The following is a 26,278-nucleotide window of genomic DNA, read 5'->3' as shown; positions in this document are numbered from 1 at the left end:
GCAGTGGCAGTTGGCAGTGAGCAGTTGGCAGTAAGCAGTTGGCTGTCGTATATGGAATTCCATAGGGTATTGATAACAACATTAAAAAAAAATAACAGAAAAAAATGAAAACTTCAATTTCAAAGACCCAGGATTTTCCGAAGGTGGATCTTTGACCCCGGTCCCCCACAAGGACCTTGCCTTGGACCTGCTGGGGACGAAGTCCGAGTGGGCGTGGTTCCCAGACCTTCGTCTCACTATAGATATGGGCCTATTTACGGCCTTCAGTGAATCCTAGCTATGGTTGAAGCAATTAAAATGGAGAGTCTTTCATATTTGTTTTTATATCTGCCTTGAGTCAAATAACTCGTTTCTTTCCCACATCTATATTGTAAGTGAGGGGGCGGAGCCCTGATTAATCCGGAAACAGGTTAGTTTGGATTTTATTTTCTCTTATCTCGTCAAGCTATCGTACAGATCGAGAACTGAGAGACCACAATATTGTTCTTTGTTGTAAATAAACAATATTGATGGTTATCATTTGTACCTTGCCTCTTTTGTTCTGGATAACATTGTCAACCTGTTAATTCTGTTATTTTGTGAGTAATTCCTACAGATATGAAGGTAAGTAAGAGAAAACATGTTAAAAAGTATGCCAACTAAGAAGGGGGTGTAACCTCACGTGCAGATCTTAATTTTTGTGACCTGTTTATGATGATGAGAGTATATATATATATTTCCTAAAATACCATATTATGATGCAGGTATTTCTTATTTATCACATTTTTATATGTTGTGAAGGATAGCAAAGATTGAGTTATTTTGAAAGTTGAAGAACTCACTATGAGTATGAAGTTGAATGATATAGACAGTCAAATGGAAATGCAATCTTCAACTGACTCTATAGAACAAATTGTCCCCATACATTTGTTTAAAGCAATGAAAGATTCCATAAGTGCCTTTCACAGGATCTTATTACCTCTGTCAACATAGCTAGAGGGAGGTTGTTTTCTGACACTTATTTGTATAACCCAGGCTGTCTGCAAGTAACCAAATTGGTCATGGTAGCCTAGTGGTAGGGCACTCCCTTCATGATCGGGAGGCCTAAGTTCAATTCTTGTTTGCTATGCCACATCAACCTAAGATATAAACATAAGTAGTGACTGTTCCTTTGCCAAACGCCTAGCACTAGAAGTGACCTACTTTTTAGTTGACACATTCTGAGGACCCAAGATGCATCAACTGACAAAGTTTGATGATTCTTAGTCAATTAGTATCCGAAATACTAAAATAGCCTTAAAACTTCAAAAGTAGGTCAAGGTGACCTACTTTTCAGTTAACATACTCTGAGGACCCAAGATGCATCAACTGGCAAAGATTGATGATTCTATGTCTATTAGTATCTCAATATTTAAATATAGCCATAACATTCCAAAAAAGGTCTCTGTGACCTACTTTTTGGTTTAAATATTTTGAGGCCTTAGGATGCATCAACTGACAAGGTTTGATCGATGATCATAGGCTTCAAAAATGTCCAAAATATGCCTCTAAAACTCAATCTCCTATGCAGAGTTGTCATTTGTTCCTCTCTCAGACACCTCTGTAATGGGCTCGTGTCAAGATTTTTGAGGTAACGTAAAAAACATAAATTTCAAGGATTATTTCAAATTAAACTAATAATTTTATATCTATTTAGTAAATATCTATCTTTAAGGACTATCATTAGCTCAGATATTTAATTATGAATTAAAACAAACGCACTATTTCTCGTGCTTATCACTGTGATATCATGAGCCAACGACAGAAGTGAATGTATGAGCCGATGGTAGAGAGTGTCTAAAACTATTTGAAAATGAATGTCTGGAAAATGAAAAAAAAATGTAGGTCACTGTGACCTACTTTTTGAAAAATATGCTTTAGGCCCCAAGATGCATCAATTACAAGGTTTGGTGACTCTAAACCTCTCATTATCTGAAATAATGACCTGAAATGTATTAAAAATGATTAGCCATGAAATTGGGAAAGTAGGTCATATATTGATACACTGCAAAGCCCCATAATACATAAACTGACAAGTTTTGATGATCATAGGTTTCAAAATGTCCAATATATGCATTGAAATCAAATTGTAAATGAATACGTGCAAAATTCAAAAAGTAGGTCACCATGACCTACTTTTAACTCAACATGATATGAAGTCATGAGATGCATCAACTGACAAGATTTGATGAGCCTAGTCCTTATAGTAATCTAAATATCAAAGTTTTAACAAAACATAATTTTTGATCAACTTTGAAGTGACCTTGAGATCATGCCCTTTGCCCTGGAGTGATGCCTTGAACAATTTTTAATCTACAACATGTTTTCATCCTTATTTATAAGTTTGGTGATAATCTGCCGAGTGGTTCTTGAAAAGAAGATTTTTAAGCAACTGGTACTTTGTTTTTTATTTTCTTAATTATCTCCCCTTGTTTTATTAAAATGACAAATTTGAAAATATTGGCCAAGGGGTTCTTGAGATATGGCCCATATTCTAAAAAGTTTATCCTCACCACACGAACAGTCGTAGCATTAGCTCTTTGAGCCTTTGGCTCAGAAGAGCTAAAAATTAAAAAAAAAAAAATGCCAGTATATATGTGTACATTGAAAATTGGGGAAATTGTATCCTTGGTGCCGAGGAAAAATGAAGATTAATCTGCGCTTTTTTTAAATCTCATTTTTTTTCTAAATTCAATAGCCCACTGTACTCTTCAATTTGAAAAAAAGAATATAACTTTAGGATGTGTAGTACCTTAAAATTGTTTAGGTTAATAATGGTAGTAAATGTAGTATTTTCCAATTGTGTGCCCTTGTATCATGTAATGTACAATGTATATGAAGAACATATCCGATACTCAGCAGACTACAAGCAAGGGACATTTTAACTTTGTATATATTAGATATGAAACATAAAAATCCATTATATTAAAATACTTTTTTTACTGTTATAGATTCAGATGGAGGGTTTTCAAAAGCTTCAAGATGATCTGGAGAAAGTCATAGAAAAAGAAGACTCCAACAGTTCAATCACAACAGACTCAGATGAAAAGATGGAGTTTCGAAATATGCGGGAACGTCTAGTCTACATACTTCACACAAACAAGTTTCACATCATTGTTGTTGCTTTGGTGGTTCTTGATTCCCTCTTGGTGATCGCAGAGCTCCTCCTAGACATGAATATCATTCAAGTTTCTGAGCATAAGGAGGGGAGTGATCTTGCTCCTAAAATCTTGCACTACTCAAGTCTTGCCATACTAAGTGTGTTCATGGTAGAGATTTTTGTTAAAATTTATGCTTATAGATTGAGTTTCTTTCGCCACAAGATGGAGTTGTTTGATGCATTTGTCGTGGTTGTATCTTTTGTGCTTGATATTATTTTCCGCAACAAGGAGGGACCTGAAAGTGGTGCAGGACTTTTAGTTGTTCTGAGATTGTGGAGGGTTACTAGGATATTAAATGGTAAGTCTTCAATGTTGCTTCATCAAAGTTGAAGCAAGTTTAATTTTTAATTTTTAATATGCAATTTTTTCTAATATGTGGAAAATTTCTAGAAATTTCCATATTTAATTTTTTATTTATGCACTACAGGTATTGTTGTGTCAGTAAAAAAACAAGCAGAAAAGAAGATTCAGAGAGAAAAACGTTTACGTCTGGCTTGTGAAAAAGAACTGGCTAAATATAGAGAATACTGCACCACACAGGAACAAGAAATAGAACTTTTAAAAGGCCTGCTTGTCAAACATGGAATAGACCTGCACAGATCACAAACTCAGCGTCCTGTTGTCAGTAAGATTGATGTCATAGCAGACATCAATCAAGTGGATGAGAAAGAGAAGGCTCCGCCTCTTCCAGAAACTCTTCCTAAACAGGAGCAGTCAGACACACCCCCTTCAAATTAAATCCTATTTGTGGAAAAAGATAAATATTGTATTTTTGTGAAATTTGTATACAAATTTTCTATGGCATTGTTTTGTCCAACATTATCCTACATGTTAGCAAATGTGTCCAGTATTTCTGATTTGTACAAGCACTCATATTAAAAAAAATGTGTTAGTTTTTCTGTAGTGCTTCTGTAGTGACAAAGGTGCCACAGTTAAACAAAGTGTATAATAATTGATATTGATCTGCATTACATTATTTGTATCGGTGCCACATTCAAATTTTTATTTTTCTAAATTGTTCACTTTTATGGCGCAGACGACAATGCGCCCTCCACCCCACCATTTATTTTGCATTTTGAAACAATCTTTGTACAGTATATTTAGATATCCACCCTTTGAAGTTTTGATACCTTTGAACTACATGTATCTCCTGTATTTTATCCTTTTGTTGTTTCTTGAACATTGATATAGTGCAGTAGATATTGATGGTTGTTAATTCATGTAATCGAAATTCATTTAAAGTATCCTGTTTTGGAATAACATCCCCTTGGGGAAAAAAAATAAAAATGAAGCAAACTTTTATTTAAGAATACTTGATAGCAGAATAATCAATAAATGTGTGTGATATATAGAAGAAGATTCTATTCCAGCACATAATGATAATTAATGGGCTTAGTGGAGTTTATCATTAGGTCAAGGCAAGCATGGAAATATATCACATGCTACTGCAAACATTCCACACAATCTGTCATTGGTGGATCTCATTTACCATGTACAGATTCCCCAGTATGCATTTTCCTTTTCCCAGCTAATCACATTACCATGCTTGTTTTCCTTTTATATTGCTTTTCTATTGCTTCTTTCATGATTTCATCTGCTGCTACAGTTGCCATTCCTCCTGAAACTGATCTGTTAATCACTTAGTTGAAGCTGATTCTCCCTGCATTTTCTTCTGAAGCTTCAAAATGTTGATAAATTTTCGGTTTATATGTTGATGAGATTAAAAGAATGCTTTCATTTTAATAAGAATGATGCACTCATGTAACAACTAAAAATAAGTTTATTTTTTAAATTTTTAACTAGTGCCTTTGTGAATCTTAATTTTTGCTAAAGTCTTCAGTGCATATTTTTGCAATGTTTATTACAAGAGTCCTATTTATTTTTGTGTTGTGTTTTGATGTTAACAGCTTCTAGATCTGTGATGTACACTTAGTGTAATTGTTGTCAGGATATATATTGTATTTGTAATTAATTTTAAGCCTGCCATAGTTTATTTAGTTTATTTCCATTTATTTGGATTTGTTGTTGTCAGATAATCGGTTCAAATAGCTGTTTTTTTAGTCATGGAGTTTGTCTTACACCCCCCCCCTCCCCCCAACACCCACGCATTGGCCCCCTCTTCCTGCTATGACATCCTTATCTGTTTTCCATTATGTCTACTCACATTACTAACAGAGAACCCTTCATTATTTTTTCATTTACATGTACTTAAAGTTACATAATATATGTGCCACACTACTACAGTGAAACTTGTCTAATCTGGATGTTGTATATTCCGAAATCTTGTCTAATATGATATAAACTTTAAGTCCCTTTCATTAAATTCAGTTCTTTATAATGTTGCTTTTTTGCCCAATTTATACAGAACTAGTAATGTTCAGATTAGACAAGTTTTACTGTACATGCTGAAATACAATAGTGTCATGGTTCTTCCACCACTGTTACTGAAACATCCACTAAAATGAATCCTTTTTGCCGAAAAATTCAGAGTGATGAAAAAGATTCTTTTTTTCTGGGGAAGGGGGGGGTATTAATAAAAAGAATGCCAATATTTCTAAGTTTGTGTCAACTAAAAATGTTTGTAAACATTAATGTTTTTTCCTTTAAATTATCTATATCGAGATTGATTGATCCTCACTAGAATTTTATTAAATTTTTTTTTAACCTTTTTGGGGTATTTATGGGTGACCTTTGACCTACTTACTGGTATCTGAAAATGAAGAAGGATGGTCTTGTAGTAATGCCCACATTTCCTGTGATTGTTTAATGATTGTTTTGAAGTAAAACATTTTTCCAATACTGGTTAGATGATATATGATATAGAAGGAGATGTATACCAAATTATTCATTTTTAACAATATGTCCCTGCTTCTTTGAAGGGACATAACATTTTTCTTGTTTACCTCAATTTTCCCATGCATTTACTAATAGGGGAGTACACACTTTATGAAACTGAGATTGATTTTCTTTTGTACATGTATTGTAATTTTATTTACAGAGAATGCATATTTACAGCAAGTTTTGTATTAAATTCTACCAGTTTTTGAGAGAGATATGTTCATGAGATATACATCATGTTTAATGTCAAATTTTTTTGTGTTACAATAATTATTTTATACATAGAAGTTTTGAAAGCAAAAAAAAAAGTTAATAATAAATAAATAAATACGAATTAAATAATCTTTTTGTTGAAGTGCTTCAGTTTGCTTCATTTAAATTGAGATTCACAACAGGAAAAAAAATATCAACATGTACGATTGGAGGAAATTTCAAATCAATCAAAAAAATATGATGTTGACAAATCTGACAATCACTAATATGAGGAATGAATATCATATCAGGACCTAAATCCTTGATATTAATTAAATATTTATTTCTTATTATATACCGAAGTCTTGTAGAACAAGAGGCCCATGGGCCTAAGTGGTCACCTGCAAAGCCTTCTACTTAGTATTACTGATAAGACATGTTGTAAATCTTTAGAACCCAATAGTAGCCTTGCACAGTCCAGAAGGCAGAGATTAATTGTGATCTCATGATATACAGCTGTTCATCATAAAATTGCGTAAAAGCATAAATGCTAACAATGCATATTTATTTCCGGACTAATTATTTTTAAAAAGTGTATACCGTTCCCACTCATTAACCAACACGAATTTAATAATGGAAGGGAGTTTTTAGCTAACAATTTAACATACAAAATATAAAAGTGGTCTATACATGGGAAAATATTTAATCAAAGTTTGCTGATATTTTATAAAAAATAAATGAATTTTGCTGAGCACCTGGTGTTTGGCTGTGGCTTTCCGATGTTACTATTGCATATTACGTCATTTTCATACAAGGTTAGCATTAGTTTTGATCCCATTGTAAACGAAACATAAAAGACTTGCACAAAATATAGTAGTTGTAAAATAGTAAAATTTCTCAGGTGTATACAGCCAATAACATACTTTGTTCTTTGAATTCACACAAGGCCATTATCATAATACTGCTGATAAGTTTTGACAAGTTTTATCCTTGTTCCTAGAGAAAAAACTAGTTGCTCTGAGTAAGCTCACAAAATTATAACCCCTGGGGCATCTTTAAAAAATGTTTGCTTGCCCTCACCCGACTCAGGATAAAATAAATTGGGTAGGTAGGTAGGGAAAAAAACATTAATTTTCAGAAATTTTCAACATCAATTCTTAATTTTCAAAATATATTAAAATTGAATGTATTAACAAAATATAGTTGTTTTCAGGATGAAAAAAATCTTGAAAAAATAAAAAAAATAATGGTTTCCTGGAGATTTAAAAAAGTTTGAGTCCAGAGAAAGTCAGCTGGGAGAAGGTAAACAATTTTTCGAAGATGGCCCTGCTGCATTTTTTTTTAAGTGACCATATACATTTTTTTAAATATGACCTAGAACTTGCCAAAATAACCTTGGTTAAAAAAATCCTCTAGTCATAAGTAATCTTTTAGTGGTATATGGACATCAAATTTTCTCCATTAGAAAGTTAAAGACCTGACATAAATTTTACACTTTTTCTACCAGTGAAAACTTTCCAGAATGACCTTGAGTCAAGGTTATGTCATACCCTCATCTGTAAGTAATCTTTGTTAAGGTATCAATTTCCAATACTTATCCTTGAGAAAATTATGAAATTGGATACAAATTTTATGATTTTTCTGTGAGTGACATTGAACTTAACAAAATGACCTTGGGTCAAGGTCATGACACACCTTCAGGACATAAGTAATGTATATGTGAAGTATGAACTTCCAGTGTTTTCCCATTAGAAAGTTACAGGACACAGACTTAACACTGTTTTTCAGTGACAAAATTGCCTGAGATCATGACACACCCTTAAATCGTAAGCAATCTTTGTGTCAAGTATCAACTTCCAATTAGCCTCCATTAGTCTAGAGACATATGGAATGGACATGTAAATACTTTTTATTTGCCAGTGACCTTAAACTTGCTGGAATGAACTAGGGTCAAGGTCAGTGCTTACCATCTGGTCATAAGCAGTCTTTATGGTAAGTATGAGCTTTTAATGTTCACAGTTAGAAGATATAGTCAGTACAGGAATTAAACATTTTTTGTAAAAGTACAATGTTAAAGGAATTTTTTCTTCACATATTTGTTTTTTGGTCCAACACTTAGAGCTATGGTTTGAACATAGTCAAAACTTCACTGCATTGACATTTGGGGTCACTCATAGGTCAAGGTGAAATTTGCAACCAAAACTTTTTTCCATTTTCTTTGAAAAAAAAAATCATATAAAAATAATAAGACCTTAGATCAGTCTTGTATCTACATGGTGATATCATATTTCAAAACATTGATGTAGTTGGTATCCATTATCAAGGTGTCCTAATCATTACTAATGTTCCCTAATCTTGGTTGTTAAAGTAATAACAAAGCTGTCTTGGTTTCCCCAAGTGCAGTCATCTTCAAGTCTTGATTAAATGTGTATTCCTTGTATGATTTCATTTTATGTACCTTAATTTCCATACATTTCATGTAAAAATCCCTTTGAATTTCCCTATAAATTACAAATTTGCCCTATTTTACTCCATTTATAAAGAAACTTGATCCAATAGAAAGCCGTTTTCTTGGATCAAAATCCACTTGAAGGCCTGATTTACAACTAATGTGAAGATTAATGCTGTAAGGGTAAGACATCAATCACTGGGTCAAACTTGTTCAAGCAAACCAACTAATGTCTGAGAGAATCCAATATCCCCATCAAATAAAGACTTAGACTTTTAAATTTGAACACCTATAAAATAATGATGGAAAACAAATCAAGTGTAATTCTATTTATTTTCAGTCTTTCAACCTTATAAATATACAAGCATGTTCTACAAAGTGTTACTTCACTTTAAATATCATAATAAATAGGTCGTTTTTACTAAACATTTAGAGATCTTAGATCAACATAAAAGTTTCAATATTTTATATCCATAAGTTTCTCATACACACACTTTGATAGGACTAGCTAAGAAAAATTATCACTGGTAGTTGAGAATTCTGCTTTACCTTGTTTTTTGTTTTCATTTCTTGACTATTTTATTTTACTGTATACATGGAGATAGATTAAACAGACATCTAATGCCTGCTGTCCAATCCTTTCTTTTTTTTGCATTATTTAAATAACTGTATCCACTATAAGTATTTTTGATTCTACCCTATACAATACTGAATGTCACTGAGGTATGTCTGTGAACACATGAAGGTTTACTCAGATATTTTGAAAAATTAGACAACACTAGTCAAGGAGAATTTTTGTACCATAAAATTTAGTCTCTCTCTCCTCTCTCTCTCTACCACAAAATTTAGTCAACTCTCTCTCTCTCTACCACAAAATTTAGTCAACTCTCTCTCTCTCTCTCTCTCTCTCTCTCTCTCTCTCTCTCTCTCAGATTTTAAGAAATGTAAATGCTTTCACTAATGAAGCACCATGTTTATCACAGAACCTATCACTGTCATGCTTTCATGTTTACACAAACAACAAGCTTTTTGAGAGAAATTTTGTCTAAGGAAAATGTAATCAAAACTATATAACGAAAATCAAAAGATAAATACATGTACATGTTTATATCCTACGACTTACAACCTACAGGATAGAACATTTAATAACAAAATAATATTAAAAAAAATGATTATGCTTCTAATTCTAGATAAATATTTAAATGCAAAGTAGGTAACATTCAGCACCTGAAGTAAATGAGAAACTGGACAACAGATTTGAAAGTAGCAAATAGAGCCTATTGGAAGCTGCCACACCAATCATATTAGATATAATATAAATGTACATATAAGTAGTCAACAAACCATGTAAAACAAAGTTCAACTGATGCAATTTTCTGACAAATTATTTACACAATATCTTATTATCAATTTCATTGTATTGAAAAATATTCATAAAATGGACATTTCAAAATAGCAAATGAACTTGGCAATCCATGATTCAAATCCATGTACAAGTATCTACATCTATCTTAAAGCTTCTTCATAAATATATTAAATCAGTAATTTATAATGGAAGAATGAGACAAAAGCCTTTCTATAAAACACATAACAAATTCCTACAATGTCCTTGAAACTAGTTGTTATGTTTATCTCCCTCTAATATCTTTGATGGGCTTGTTATGATGAACACTGACCAAGTAACTTGCCACTCAAACTATACCCCATTCCGGTTTTCAACACGATCAGTCCCTCATAATTGTTTGGCTCTGAAGGTCGAAATTCCACAGGGAGCATAAGGTACTTCTTACTCCTGTATAAATATATATTTGTACATGTATATTTGTATAATTGGATGTCAACTGCAAGAAAACTACTAGTGTCAAATGTAGGTAATCATTAAAATATTGTATATTAAAAGTGTACATTTCCAATACATTATAAAAGCTATTTTGAATAAAATTCACTGAAAAATACTGGACCCTACAAAATCCCCCACCCCTTCCCTATCTTTTGTTAATTTCTGCTTTCATCCTCAGTGGAATAATATATTCCCTGCTTGAATACTAAAGAACACATGTACTCATAATGCACAATCATATTATTATTATGGGGGGGGGGGGGGGGGGGTCTGGTACACTGTAGATGCTGCACGCTGATCACACTTACTTCACTTCAAATCTCATATGCTTCACGTAAAATGGTGGCTGTGGGGGTATCACCTCAATCTGTGGAAAAAAATGATAGCATGACCATTTTTTTTTTTACATGGAAACATCCCATCTAAGTTCAACATTAGCTTAAATGCATCTCACCATTCAACATCAAAGATCCTCTTTTGTCCTGAACCACAATATTCATAATTTACAAAAGAATCAAATGCTAATTTCATATCAATTTGCGAAAATTTAATAAGTAAAATTCTCCAGGAATGATATTGCATACTTTCTGCTGACTTTATTACCTCCAACATTACAATTAGTAGCAAGAACTCCTCAGTTCAATATCTTATTCACATGTCGTAGATGTGATGTACAAATTATTTTAAAATTTTACATATAAACTTTACAATGTCACACTTTATCTGATTACTTACTGGTTGTGGTGATGAGGAGTTGTTGGCGATCTGTAACTTGGCCACTTGTGACTGACCCACTGAGCAGGGGAGGAACCTCAGCTCTTCATTCTTCAGAATCACTGGTCTATCATCCTTACTCCTGACAATACAAAAGAAACTACTCAAAACAACAAAACACTGATACACACATTATACACTTGTCTCATTCACGATTTTGCAGGATTTTCTTGGCAAGTTATTTCAGGGCTTTGTTCATACATATATAATCCAACACTGACACTAATTTTAAACTTCAGATGTTTATGAATCAACACCAAGAACATTACTTTCTATGTGTTTTGTGGCCAGTTTCCTGAAATCTCTCTGTAGCGTCTTCTCTGTATGAAGACAACTGACTACCAGGCACATCATCATTAGCAATGCTCTACAAAAAAGATAATTTTTGGTATTTTCTGAAATGATTTCTCAAGCACTTTACATCAAAAGAGATAATAAATCTACTTGTATGTTAAATAACAGAAAAATCATTTAAGTTACCTCCCCTGTGAGTTGCAATCGGACTGGTTTATCCTTTGCACTTTGTACATCCCAGTGTTGTGTGAAAGTTCCTTTAGATCTCGGCATAAACTCGACATTTACCTACATTAATTATAATAGATAGAAAATAATTCTCCCACCATTTTTTGATAAATAAATTTCTAGTCATAGGAAGATTAAAGGATATTAATGGAAAATGTTTCATTAAACTATACTTCCTTAAGCATTCTTACATCAAACAATGAATGACTTAACTAGAATTTACTATTTTCATCAGTTACACAAAGGCTTGACCTTTGACCTTTGTCTACCTGAGCACTCTTTCCTGGTGGTAAACTGCCTGACTTGATGGTGAAGTCAAAAACTTTATACATGACTCGGAAAACATCTTTAGTACTGTCTGCCCCCTGCTCAAAGTTATAGTGACAGTACTGACATAAAACAATATTACATGGACAACTTAAAACCTGGCATAAAAATATGAGTGTGTTCTTGTGAAGTTTAAGTGCACAGTGTGTAAAAATCTCAAAAAACATTTATAGAACATATATGAAAAGTATGGTGTGAAAAGTAGTGCAAAATGGCCATTTTCTGTGACAAAATTTCTGAGTAACAAAAAAGTACAAGTTACAGAACATTGATATAAAGATACAATTTTAATATAAAATATAATCTGAAAATTTTTAATATAGTTCAGCATGTTTACTTGAAAGCAGTGCCTGGTGTTCTGTGAATTTAAAGATCAAAAGGTAACTTGTTTTATGTGAAAGTGAATTTTATCAGTAAATAAAAGTACACTAGACGTATTAGAAACCAAAGATAGTACCTTGACATATGGTGGGGCAAAAGAGGAGACAATCCACTGCATGGGTTCATCAGAAGTGTTAGTTAGTTCAAAGCTGGTCTCTACAATGTTTCATTATTAAGCAATTAATTTTTACAATATCAAACACGTCATTGCTTGTGAAAATCAAAATCAAATAATATTCAATAATAAACTACATGTACATGTATATAGATATAATATAACTACAACACAGAAGAGTTCCATTACCAGATTGTTCTCCAACTTTGGTGATGGGGAATTCAATCTTATGAGCCGAGGTTTGCATCATACTCCCTATGCTGGACTCGTAAGGCAGACTGATTGTAGGGCCAACAGTGTGTCTGAACACCGGGACAAGGGTCTGAGTCAGGGCCGGCTGGCTGTCCTCCAGCTCCGTCCTAATCTGGACCTGCACTTTCTGTAATAGCAAAGTCATGATCATTAAAACTACCCTCTTGATTACCGGTATAATGTGAGAATTTTTTTTTTCTTTTAACATTTAAAGTAATGAAGAAACCTTGGTTTTCTGACCACAGGAGACATGGACACATCCACTCCATGGAAGTTCATTAATTAACTTGTACACAGTTGGACTTGGACTGATACACACGGTCACTTTGTCCCTGGTAAATAAGTACATTTAAAGAAAACGAAGAATTTATATATTGCAGTAAAATACATATAATTACATGTAGTTTTCAGTGCATGTTCATTCAGTGAGATTGGTGCACGTCAAGTACTTACTTAGGCCCAACAACTCCACCCTCAGGAGTCAATTTTAACTTCTGGCCTGGCCATGTCAACTCATATCTAATAAATAAATTGTAAAATATTGAATAAAAGTGCTGTAATTACTGATTTTATGTTTCTGTTGCAATAATGTAATTACTTGAATATATACCTACATGTATAAAAACTGTAATACATGTATTTCTCCCTTCTTTAAGAAACAAGGTAGTTCTCATTTTTAAACATCTATCAGGATATAAATATGAGTTGGTCACGTGATCAAATCCCATAAAGCTTGAAGGGCTCTTCTGTAGATTTGATTACCTATCAACCAGTATTCATATCCTGATGGATGTTTAAACATGATACCTTAATACTTATATTTACATTTGTGACTGATATATAGCACGTTTGTGTATCATAATTTGGAACCCATGAAATGTTTTTTTTCAAACCTCAAGGTATAAATTGATTGTGTTGAGCATGTTGACCACTTGATGTCACAGTGAAATTAAGACAACCGTTTATGACTAACAATAAATTTGTCATCATCTGTTGTGCCGGAACTCAATCCGGAATTTATTCGTTATAGTTCTAATTTTACTCTCGCTTTCATATTTCCTGTGTGGAGATCAGCAAGTTGTTTATCCATGAAATTTGGCTGTTTTGTCTCTATCAGACGACAGTGTAAGTTTGCAAACATGTTTTGATAATTATTTTTATGATGTGTAACAGTTTAAAGCCATTCTTGTTATGTGCCGCTTCATAAATGCAAATTTGAGCTGTTATGTACTGAGGGCTGATTTTGTCAATGTATGGTGCGCATTTTCTGTCACACGAATTAAGTGATAACTTTCATGTTGGTTATGTGCGAGAATAATTGGCTGTTGTAAATCTTTTGTATCTTTTTATGTAGTTATAGATAATTTCTACATGTTATTTTGGTTTTCATTTGCAGTTTTTCACCTGATTGAATAAAGGAATCATTACACTTTTGTTCATCATGTTAGCTGTATGCAAACTTACCTAGAGGCAGCACATCTGTCATGTATATATGCAGTGATAAATATGAATTGCTCAAATAATGTTACATGTATATAAGGGAAAATATTTACAAATGTAAATATTTTCCAATAATGTACTTACGAAATTGACTTGCTTTGAAAGTTACTGATCTGAAACTTCAGGATCGGAAGCTTTCCTTCTTCTGAAATAAACAAGTCCTAATTCTTCACAAAAACAATGTTTCACTCATCATTTCACTTGTCAAAAAATGTTTTACTTGATCACATTCAGTATATATGTTTGAATTTGACAAACTACTGAAGCTATTGTATCTCTGTTAAACTAATGAAGAAATATATGCTTACTAGAGACTCTGAAGATAAGTTGTGTAGGTTTCACCGTCCAGTCTTTATCCTCCTCTTCCGGTACAAACAAAGGGGAGTTGTGTAAAGGCGTGGTATTACTATGGGGAGATATACACCTGCAAAGAAATTTATTTCTTACTAGTGAATCTGTTTGCAACTACTGCCATTTATTTTTCTTCTTTGCACAGAATGATATGAATTCTCTGACTGTACAGAACAGTAACTTGACAGTTAAGACTAGAAATGAACATGATTTAACATGTGAGAAACAGTACGAAGTCCGATAGATGACATATCTTGCAAATGTACACAAAAAAAATGTGTACATGCCATGTGTGTATACAGGTATCTCTTATACATGTACATAAAAGTTTGAGTGTATATTCAGTACTGAAATGTTAAAGATCTCATCAAAATGGAGATTTCATTTGATATTGCTCACTAGCACTTTACCTTCCAAATCAAATATTAATCTAAGCATAAAAACTATACTGTTACATGTTATAATTTTGCTTGAGATATTGTTGTAAAAAATAAATATAATTGAGAGTACATTCGCAATTTAACAGTCATCAGGAATTTCACAGTTTTGTTTGTTCAATGATGTATAACACTAATACCCCTGTAATGGCACGTGGATCTGTTAATCATGCCCCGCAGGTGTTTAAACCAACACAGGTGTTAACACCTTTGTATACACAGTATATATCCCTTTATCTGTCACACAATTAAAATTCTGTTAGAAGCCAATCTTTGTATAATTCAGTGTACCCCTTGGGATATAAAACAAAATAGTTATGACTAGCGGTATATTTGGTAAATAATTTTAGGAATTTACTGGTAACAATTTATTTCACGCATTTTACATTTAAATAAATATCACAAGACAATGAAAAAATATTCAGGTATACTATTTCAATTAATTGGTACAAATAAATGGTAAAAATAAAGATTACAATTGCGATTGTGAAAACTCTTCCGTATTTTAAACGTTGATACGGTTGCGGTTTTATTTTTAGTAAACGATTGCGACTTCCAACTCCACAAGATGGACACAGCATGTTGTAAATATCTTTTGAGACATTATTTACTACATAATAAGTTTTTTTTGTACATCAACGGATATTTAATGGAACTTTTTTTAAAAGAAATCAATGGAATAAATATATAATTCTTTATTGTTTATTATTTTTTTCTCGGTAAAAAATTTTTAAAAAATACGAAAATGGCACAGATTTGCTATAAAATTGACTATATTTTACTGATTTTGGGGCATTTTTCGTAAACTTGAGTCTTAGATAGGTCGATTCGTTAAATAGGACTACCCCAGCGGTTCTGAGAAAAAAAGTATCGTCCTATCTTCCAAAATTTACGGTAATAAGAATTATAGATAGAAGTCCCATTTACCTGTTGGGATCTTTGGAGGGTATTCCAGTCAGACTGCCACTGGTTCTAAACCCTTTCTTTACACTGATGGGAGATTTTCCAGAGTGATGAATCTGTGGAGTTTTAGTGAGGGAGAGTTCTGAGGGTGATCCTACAAGAGCTATATATAGCCTGGACATGGAGTTGTAAAATGTGTCAATCAGGGAATTCATATTCACTTCCTGGGGTGCTGAAAATAAGATAAATCCTCAGTGAAGAATATCAAGAGGCTATTGAAAATTATAAAAATAATAGCAAAGTAATAAACTTTGTAAATCTTTTTAAAATAAGACAAAAAGGAAGGAATAACAAGAGATCTATACTATAGTACTATTAAGGACAATACCTGGGAATTCAGGAACCAAGTTCTCATCTGGGAAGGCGTGATTCAGATTGAGTGTCAGAGCTAATGCATCAATAGAAGAGCTTGGTTTGTAAGGTTTTGCTGAAGATCTCAAGGCCCTGATGAGAAATAAGAATAGTAAGGAACCTTCCTGTAAGTCTCAAAACTGAAGTAGTATTATTTAGAATTCATTGAATCACATGTAAAATATCAGAGCAATCCGTAGATAAAATCTTGTTAAGATCCAAACCTTCTAAATCGCTGCCTGGAAATTTCGTCACCATAAAAGGCCACAACTGTAGACACAATTTGTTTGCTGTTGGTACACAGTGATGTCTCTCGATCAGAAGGGTTCAACACAATTATCACAGACTGCCAATAAAAAAAATAATAACACCAATACAGTACAATACAATACAGATAAAACAATACAACACAATACAGATATAACAAATTACAATGTAACTACATACACATGTATTATGAAGAAAGTACAGGTAAACTTCGGTATCTCGACATCGGATATGTCGACAACCTGGGATATGTCGACGTCCGTCCGCGGTCCCGGCAGTATTTACTATATAAATGATTTGCAAAAACTCTGATATGTCGACCTCGGTAATCTCGACAACCCTGGTTATCTCGACGTATATTCACGGTCCCAAAAGCAAAATTTACCTGGTATATGTCGACATCGGCAATTTTCTGCTCCACTGAACCTAACTGTTTGTCAGATAGGGTCGCTCGTCACGCACGGACGGCTCCGGGTATCTCGACGTCGTCAAAAATTCACACCTTTCACACCCATGTTATGACTGCATGCTGCTTAATTAATTCTATAGGCTGTGTTTGTAGGTGAATCCAAAGCCCCCTCGGCGTCTTTGAAACGTTAATTGCTTAATGTTCAGTTTGGGTAATATCACTGATAAATCTACACGATTCTGCTTAAATTTACAGGTGTTTATTTATGTCGAAACCTAACATAACTTTTAAAATTGAAAAAGATAACTAAATTACAAAGAATAATAAACATATTGAATAAATTCAAACTAAAGAATTAAACGATGTTCTAATAATATTTTGTACTTAAAATGCATTGAACAGGAAATAATCCGATTAACGACACGATTAACCGAATCATCCGTAATTCATGCATCTGTAATATCACTACGTTAGTTCAGATACACAAATCTCTTAAAAAATTAATATTAATGCACATTCTTCCTAAATGAAATAAGAAAAAAAAATAATTACGCATTTAATTATGTTTTAGTATCTCGGATGTCGACTTTATCATGTTTATACGGTTCGGTTCGAAGTTTATAGAGCGCATTTCGTATCCTGTTCTGACAAAAATCAAGTAACACGCGAATGCTGGATGGAAAACTACAAAAATTTAGAATGATTTCGATAAAGAGAAAGAACAGGCTTTATAAATAAAATTTTTAAAAATAACTTCTTAGATTTTTAATAAAAATAGAGGGATTGCTGAAATAAGTTGACCTACAGTCTATATTGAAGTCATGTACTTATGATAAGCTTATACACATGTATGTGTTTGGTTATGCAGTGAAATCTTGGACGTCAAGTCTCAACTCTGATATCTCGACACCTCGGATATCTCGACATTTTCCGATGGTCCCATCGATGTCAAGATAACGAAGTTTACCTGTACATGTATGTATCTATATCCCATAACATTTGATCTTTGTTTGCAAAATAAATTGGCAAAATATACCTTTGTTCCCTCTTGTTCTAGGACAAACTCACTGGGTTCCACCAACACTTTACTAGAGATATTATCCTTTCTACACTGTGACCCTGAAATGACACAGAGGTGAACTAAATGTAAGCCACACTGTGATTATATCTACAGTTCTTATTTTGAGAACTGTGTCCCCAATCCCATAGAAAAAGATGAATATCAAACATTTTTAATCATACAAACCTGTGTAGGCCATTAGTTTGACAAAGACTGGTCTTGACCCGACATTCCGTACAATAATTTTTTCTCCAGTCTCCTGTCCCAGTGAAATATCCCCCATGTCCAGACAGTATCTATTCATGTCAGCAATGCTGGCTCCCTCTACAACCAGCTTACCAACTCCTCCATAACCAGTCACAGGTATCTATGGTAATTATATAAACAACATGTCATCTTACACATGCAATAAATAAACCATGATAGGTACATGTATCTTTGATTACATACATCTGTGTAGTACAAATAACATGTCATCCTAGAAATTATCAATGACCTGACAGGCAATGTCAGAGATATATATCAATTTTGAATATTTCATAAAAAGTAATGTAGCTTTGTAATTTTTAAAAGATAAATGAACATTAATACACCTCTTAATGTCTCTAAAGGGGGGGAAAAATTCAGCTACAATATTTAAAACACTCAATTTGTCTCTACTTTGATACAATTATTTATGTATATATCAGCTTAGAATACTGTTATTTCAATAAATACTGTAAACAGGTTTATCCCCCCCCCCCCCCTGGTTATTTTTGCACTTGAAAACGATTTTGCCCCATTTTAAATTTGCTCAGACTCTGTTGTGTTTAAGAAATAATGCTGTCTTTCTTGAATTCACCCTGTTTTAAATTTGCCTACTTAAAACGAGGCGGAAAGGCCAAAAATTTCTCTGTATACAGTATTCAAACTTAAAAAGCAAATGCACATTAATTACTGTAAACCACCATCATTCACGAAAAATTTTGTCGAGTTTCGCGACATTCCCTTACTCACAAATATTTCTCTCCATGAACTACTTATTTCACTTTTTATTCATGTAGAATATTTCTTCAATCACAAAAATTATAGATTTTAACTTACAAATTGTGAATAAAAGTTGTGATAAATAATCATGATAATCATTGGTTTACAGTATTTCTATTGGGCACAGTGGGTTACTGTTACATATTTTGCTTTTAAGAGCTTAAATCACCTACAGAGAACTTGTAAGCTGTATCGTATGGTTTGATGACAATTTTCCCCGAGTTCAGTGCTGCCGAGAGAGGGGAGTAGGTAACATATACAGGGTAGGTCTCTAGAGGTTGGATAATGACATCTCTTATCTCTGTTAAACTGTTAGACTGAATAGATGATGTTCTCAGCTGAAATACCAAAGAAAAGTTTAAATGCTATATATAAAATACATTGTATGTACATTTCATCCATACAAGTACCTAAAAATGCTAGAATTTTTTTTTTCATTTGTATGGAACAGGAAATCAAAGGAGTGACATCTGATTCAATAGAAGGAATATTTTACCTTGAAAACATGTGCTTCATCTCTAACTTCCAATTTTAATTTCAGAGGATACTGTGTTTGATTTTTCAACCGGAACTTATTTTCCCTAGAATGATAAACACTTTAAGGTATTAAGAAACCAATGATGTATATTGAACAAGTAAATGTATAAAAATATTAAATGGGGGGGGGGGGGGGGGACTGCACATACATGTGCTTAGATTTATGAACTTTAAGTACACGGATTTGCATAACAGAAAACATTTACAAAGTGATGCTTACATAGATTTTCCAATACCCACACCACCAAAGTAGATGAAACACCTATCACTGAGGACTATAGGAGTAGACTGCCTCTTGGCCACCACACTACCCAGAACTGGGAGCTCATACAGAGGTCCATCAGGCTCCACATTCATCAACAGAACACTGAAACACAATCAACAAATATATAGTATAAAGACAAAGAATAAGCTCATGCTCATTAAATGAAGACAATTGATAATGAAATAACTAATACATTGATAGGTAAATAAACATAAATTGCTGTTCTGCTTTTATTGCAAATTTTTTTCTGATATGTACATGTATCATATACATGTATCCTTTCACTATCTTTTAGAAACACTGTTATGTTAGTTTGAAATATATCCTTCCTTTAATGAAAGCTCTCTGATCACATCATATTCATTCAACAGATTTTTTTTTCTACTTAATAAGAGTAGGTTCATGTTTAATGGGAAAATTTATTGCAAGATTACCTTTCTAGTGATTTTATCCCAGATTCCAAGGGGAAGAACTCCACCACTACCTCATTTTCCTGTCCTGGAGGGATTGTTATTTGTTTTGGACGGACTCTGAATAAATCCTCATGATCTGGAATACTTAAGGACACATTTAGATCTATATTCCCATAGTTCTTCAATGCTATAGAATCCCTAGCAGCCTGTCTCACTGTGGATTCCAACTTGAGCATTTCAAGGTATTTAGGGATGTGAAGTCTAGCTACCCCCACTATGGCTTGTAAGTCTATTGTTCTAAGGGGAGGGATATTAGCTGTGGGTGTGTCCACATCAATGTCAATCCGAGCTGTCATCTCATCAGGAGGATTCTGAGCCAATGCTGTGAATAAAATCGATAGTTCTCAATTTACAACTAAGGCTAACATAAAAGCCTCTTATTTAAACAGCAAAGCAAAATGAGACATGAAACAGAATTTACTTTCAGGAATGTACTATAAGTACAAAATACCTCTGTCTATTCTCTTGTCTGGTGGTCGACACCAGACTCTTACTTCCTGTTCAGTGATCCCAGAATCCTTTGCTGACCGTCCCGGGATGCATAGTGTGACGACCGTCTTTCCTAATGCAGGAGATTGTGGGCGGCTACTCCTAGAGATGATGGAGATATCTCCCAGTGTGGAATTCTGTCCATTACGATCAAAGGAGAAGCAATGCCAAGGGATGTTATTCTGCCAGAGATGCACACAAATTTATTATTAATTACTTGCTAAATCATGTACAATCAGTTTAAATTGACATACAATAACTACATATTCAAAGACTAAGAAGAAAATTTACATTCTCCATAATGATAAATATACAGAAATTGTTAGTCTGTGTGTTATTAGTCAATTCTTTATTTGAAAATTTGCTTATTTATTTTTTAGTACTTCTCAAGTTTGTGTTGGATTAGAAAACCTTCAAATGATAGAAAAATGTGATGAAGGAAATTCAGGATCATGAAATGTTCCATGAATACAAATAAATTAACGAACTGCTACTTATATGTAAAAGTTGTACAAGAATTACTAACAATTTTTTTTGCTTGAAAAGCAGTAGACAGTTTATCAGGAAAAGTACAGAGAAATAAACAACAAAGCTGCTGAAGCAGTTACTTTGGTCAAATCTTAGAATACATGAATCTCAAAATTCTGTTATAAATCACACAATATGACAAGGGAAGGGAAGTATACAATGAAATGCTAGGTAAATATGACGAGTGCACAATATAGAGAAGTGCAGCACCCACTAAAGATACCTACAACGCCAAGGTTCTTAGTCTGAAAATCACCAGCAATAGTATCAGATTTAATAGAATTCATATAATCATAAAGGCAAACAGATCAGAGGTATCAAAAACAATGATAGAAGAAATTGTCTGTCTTACATTAACTGGTACCATTAATAACAAGGTATAGTAAAGACTCTCTTTTTGACAAAAAAATCAAAACAGCTAAAATTATCACAGTTTGTATTTCTGAACAAAAAGTGATACCTGCATTAAAATCAATACTGAATTGAATTAACAGCATACACAAAGGTTATAAGAAGGTGACAAAATAGGACAACTTTCCTAATTTTGTTATGATTAGAATTTTAGAATCTTTCTGATATGGGAATATTTCTGAGCACAAGTGAGCATATCTTTGCTGACATATACAAGGTGTACAAGGGGGTTTTCAAAAAGTTTGTGGACTGATGCAATAAAATGAATACTATGAAGGCAAACAACAACAAAAAACCAGAGAAGTGTTTAAAATTTAGTTTGATATGTTTAAAAATGTCCATCTGAGACATAAATTGATCACCAGACGCTGTCATGTTGACCTTTGTGGTGTTCGACAATATCATTGCTTTTTCAATTTCTGCTCCTCTGCCTTAGTACACTTTTATTGTTTGGCTACTCTGGTATTAATTCATCTTGACTTTAAAATTTCAAGAACAGCTGATATCAAAATTCAAAATTGTAAATAGATCTATACAAAAGATAAATATCTTGACTTTGTCAGCTTAATCCACTTGTTGTTCAATTTTTACCACACACGAGCAGAGTTACTTTTTGATATGACTGACTTAAAGACAACCTGACCCCAAATCAGCATTTAATGTGTCTCTCCTCTCTCTGAATCTTTTGTGCCATTTAAAAACAGGTAATCTAAGACTTCTTTTCTCTGGCATTTTCAAACATTTCCAAGGTCTATGGGAGTTTTTTTCCAAAGTGAAAATAAAATTTCTGCAAAAAGACACACACAAACCCCCCTTGCAGTCATTTTTAACCAATAATTTTTTTAAGCATTATCTATTTAATTAACGATGTCAAAAACTTAAAAAATAAGGTAAAAGTTGTAAAATTTCAGATTTGCGTCACATCACACGAGTGAATGAACATTTTTGGACAACAAATGCTTATACATGTAAAAATATTTGTTTCCATTACACTCATGGTAGAAATCCTTTGTATTTTGAGGTTGGTCTTAATATCAATTATAAAAACACTGACAATTGAACTTAAGATAACCATATGTCTTAAAGTTCAATCTGTAGACAGAAAAGATGATGCTGAATAAATGTGTAAAACTTCATTGATGTACTTTTTATGACACCAGTCCAAGAACTTTATAAGCCCTTGTACATGTCATGAATACTTGTTCAGAGAATGCTGTAAATTTTATAATTGGTGCACTACAGCGAAATGTACATGTACATGTAGCTCTAAATCCATGGAAAATCAATGAAACTGAGGAAATCCTTAAGTAGCAAATTTCCAGCCTTCAACTAACCTTTAAGTATACTATCAATTTTTTTCCTTCATTTTTTTAAAAGATTTGAGTCTTAAATATTAACATGCACAATTATCAGTGTTTAATTATGAACTAATGTATTGTTCTTTGAGTCATTTTTCAAATAGGAACAATAAGCACACTTGGTCTACCTCATTCTTTGTTAATTAGATAAATCATACGGTTCTAAAAATAAAGTAATTTGCTGAAGCAAAAAGCATTCAATACACAAAATGTAATATGAATCTATCTTTGATCCACTAGAATTTTATTAACAGTCCAGTATTTTAACATCTTGAAACAGAAAGATATTAAAAACATTCGTTATGTCATCTGACAGTAAATTGAAGTTACAATGTATGAAGGGATACAGACAAATTTACATAAGAAGTACATGCATAGGACTCATGCACTGAGTAACAAGACATAACATTTTTGGTAAACAATATTTAGTTTTTTCCCCCCATGAATATGATTTATACTACACAGGGGGGAAATAACACATTGTATTAATTTTAACTACATGTATCTTTGTGCTCCTAATAATGTGGAGAATTTAAGAAGAAGAAAAAATGTTCAACATTAAAAACATACTTTATATTTGCTTGAATTCAAACACCCATGATTATAGGTGTCAAAGGATAATATTAGACAAGTATGTAAAATTATACACCTACAAATTTAATCCCCCTATACAGTAATTTTTTTTTAATTTTATACATGAACATATACTTACACATGAGATGGAGAGCCTGAGTGGGAGAGAGGCTTGTCCATAATTAACAATCCCCAGGGTCAGGGATTTACAACTCCCCCAGGTCACCTGGCCAAAGTTCAGCACTCGATTCTCCAAACCATAGCCATGGACCTGTCCAAATTAGAATTGTGTTACCTGCTTATAGCGACCTCAAATGAAATTGACATGTAGAAATTCATACATGAATGAGATTATCTTCTAAGACATTTCTCTAGGTCTAGAAAGTTGACCAGTATGGTTAAAACATTGTCCTAAGTTACCTCAATCTTGGGTTTTTCTGCTATTGCCTGGATTGTGACCACTGTGGGATAAGATGTAGATCCAGTTGCCCTATCCTGGGTAAATCTGTGGGAATGGATCAACAGTTCAGCTACATATGCACCAGCCAATTTAGGAATAAAGATTACCTACAATGCAAAAATTATTTTGTAATACATGTACATGTATCAACAGTCATATGCAACATTTGGGTTAGGTATAAGCTTGGACTACTGTAGATTCTTTATTTTACGCGAGAACTTAATACATGTATTGCGAAATGACTCTTAGACGTCAAATCGCAAGAATATTAAATCGCGGGTGGACGGTTGATCAATAGATTTTATACGGATTTCAGCTCCATAAAAATAAATGCGAGTAATTTTATTTTGCGCATGGAGCTACTCGCGAAATTACGTGATAATTAATTCCTCACGTATATTTAGGAATCGACAGTATTTCTCTGATACAAAGCTTTAGTCCATCTGACACCTTTCTTCCCTGTAAAGATGGCCTAGTAAAAAGGACAACAGGTAAGATCTATGATTGTTTTTACTACTATACCTCTGTGTATTTTTTTTTTCTATGTAAAATATCACTAATATACTTGCTATTTTTTCTAAATGGCCTCTACCATGAAACACTTTTTGTTCTATTTGCCCATTGTGAAATAGTTGTTGAACTATTCACCAGCAGCATTCAATTTCCCGAGCTTTTTATCTCGGAATTTTTCTGGTTTTATCCAGATCATGACATGACACAAAGTCTGCTCTGGTATGATAAAGCATCTATTTACTGACTATTCGGACAACTCAGCTGTGCCTCGGGAAATAGTTGCTGTCTTAGGGGACAATAAACTTGCTATTGTCCTCATACCCAGTAAATAGGTGTATAATAAACAGAGAGTAAAGAATTAAATTCCAATAGCTGTTGACAAACTTATGGCCTCAGGCCAAATTTGTATCAGTAAATAGACATTGCCCTCTCTAGCTTTGCCAGACTCAAGACATCTGCAACAATGCAAGATGGATGCAATTAATACTCTGGAGTATTACCTGGTTTGAAATCCTTTTCAATAGAAGACCTTTCTCCTTCATCATAAACTGCATAAAGTGGTCAATTCAAAAATAGTATCTAAGTTCATAAAACTGCATCTCTGATATACATACTCGTATATGTATTTCTTGTAAATGCCAGAGTGAAATAAATTTTTTCTTTTTAATCCTATTATAATGTCTTACTTCCTAACTGAACAGTGTGATGAAATACTGATGAAGCTATCAAATAATACAACAAACCTCTATCTTTTCCATGGTGTTAGGTTCAATGATAACCTTCTGCTTCATCTCAAATGGCACTGTAATGCTGCTGCCCACTGCCTGTCCATCCATTGAGAGTTGTCGGATCTGAAGGATACACTCTAGCCAGCGATTGGTCGGATTGGTCAGTGGGAGGGTAGTCTTTACAGAGATTCCCACACAACAAACATCAGGGAAGGCCAGAATCTCAGGGGCCTTAATGGCAGCTAGTCCTGTGTATTCTGGTATGGTGGTTTTGGCTTGAAAATTAAAGGAAAAAAATCTATGGTACTGAAGAATTTCTATATTAAGGTATGTCACTCGTGAAATTTGTTATATCAAGGATTTTTTGAGAAGTACATGTATATTTTGGATAAGTACTCGTATAGTATGACTCAAAATCGCAAAGATAATGGGGGGGGGGGGGGGGGGGGTTCAGTGTGCATCTAACTGAGCTACGGTACAATTAAGTTGACCATTTTGAACTTAAATTGTAACTCTTTGGTTAATCACTTTAACCGTTATCATATTTTATCAGATGTAACCATGGCAATAAACATAATCTTATTTTACGTAAAATAGTTTGAATAATATTTATCATTGAACAAATCATGCAAATTAATGCGCGTAAATTATTGTGACCTTTTTGCACTAAAAAAGTCTCATATTTGGGGTATTAAAAATCTAAATAGGCA

The 26,278-nt window shown here is 33.2% G+C and overlaps 2 protein-coding genes and 1 long non-coding RNA gene across 3 annotated transcripts in view; 2 read left to right on the top strand and 1 right to left on the bottom strand.

The window, feature by feature from the left end:
• The first annotated feature begins 451 nt into the window (after positions 1 to 451).
• LOC133205724 (voltage-gated hydrogen channel 1-like) lies at positions 452 to 6,333 on the top strand. Its single transcript, XM_061341585.1, has 3 exons — positions 452 to 603; positions 2,970 to 3,477; positions 3,607 to 6,333. Exons 1-3 carry the CDS (start codon positions 598 to 600, stop codon positions 3,915 to 3,917), a joined length of 825 nt encoding a protein of 274 aa, XP_061197569.1. The 5' UTR covers positions 452 to 597; the 3' UTR covers positions 3,918 to 6,333.
• Positions 6,334 to 8,972: 2,639 nt separating this feature from the next.
• Positions 8,973 to 26,278, bottom strand: part of LOC133171769 (centrosomal protein of 192 kDa-like) — a 35,114-nt gene continuing 17,808 nt past the window's right edge. The window contains exons 22-46 of the mRNA XM_061306567.1: positions 25,584 to 25,843; positions 24,288 to 24,434; positions 24,007 to 24,138; positions 20,960 to 21,179; positions 20,470 to 20,830; positions 19,991 to 20,137; positions 19,730 to 19,814; positions 19,407 to 19,571; positions 18,394 to 18,574; positions 18,184 to 18,266; positions 16,696 to 16,817; positions 16,449 to 16,564; positions 16,085 to 16,292; positions 14,678 to 14,793; positions 14,454 to 14,514; positions 13,323 to 13,388; positions 13,096 to 13,201; positions 12,807 to 12,996; positions 12,579 to 12,658; positions 12,064 to 12,159; positions 11,753 to 11,854; positions 11,542 to 11,639; positions 11,234 to 11,354; positions 10,807 to 10,865; positions 8,973 to 10,450 (exon numbers count right to left, since the gene is read on the bottom strand). Coding sequence (XP_061162551.1) covers positions 10,318 to 10,450; positions 10,807 to 10,865; positions 11,234 to 11,354; positions 11,542 to 11,639; positions 11,753 to 11,854; positions 12,064 to 12,159; positions 12,579 to 12,658; positions 12,807 to 12,996; positions 13,096 to 13,201; positions 13,323 to 13,388; positions 14,454 to 14,514; positions 14,678 to 14,793; positions 16,085 to 16,292; positions 16,449 to 16,564; positions 16,696 to 16,817; positions 18,184 to 18,266; positions 18,394 to 18,574; positions 19,407 to 19,571; positions 19,730 to 19,814; positions 19,991 to 20,137; positions 20,470 to 20,830; positions 20,960 to 21,179; positions 24,007 to 24,138; positions 24,288 to 24,434; positions 25,584 to 25,843 — 3,455 coding nt within the window. The 3' untranslated portion in view covers positions 8,973 to 10,317. The remainder of the gene's footprint in view (positions 10,451 to 10,806; positions 10,866 to 11,233; positions 11,355 to 11,541; positions 11,640 to 11,752; positions 11,855 to 12,063; positions 12,160 to 12,578; positions 12,659 to 12,806; positions 12,997 to 13,095; positions 13,202 to 13,322; positions 13,389 to 14,453; positions 14,515 to 14,677; positions 14,794 to 16,084; positions 16,293 to 16,448; positions 16,565 to 16,695; positions 16,818 to 18,183; positions 18,267 to 18,393; positions 18,575 to 19,406; positions 19,572 to 19,729; positions 19,815 to 19,990; positions 20,138 to 20,469; positions 20,831 to 20,959; positions 21,180 to 24,006; positions 24,139 to 24,287; positions 24,435 to 25,583; positions 25,844 to 26,278) is intronic.
• LOC133172502 (uncharacterized) lies at positions 13,954 to 14,303 on the top strand. The gene is made up of 2 exons (XR_009718945.1): positions 13,954 to 13,994; positions 14,266 to 14,303. It is a non-coding gene; the product is annotated as an uncharacterized LOC133172502 (long non-coding RNA).

This window comes from Saccostrea echinata, unplaced genomic scaffold (assembly GCF_033153115.1).
Source record: "Saccostrea echinata isolate AGI-Se365-2 ecotype Australia unplaced genomic scaffold, CSIRO_AGI_Sech_v1 ptg000054l, whole genome shotgun sequence".
In the NCBI taxonomy this organism is placed as follows: domain Eukaryota; kingdom Metazoa; phylum Mollusca; class Bivalvia; order Ostreida; family Ostreidae; genus Saccostrea; species Saccostrea echinata.
Note: the sequence above shows the minus strand (reverse complement) of the source record. Positions and strands in the feature narration are given on the sequence as shown.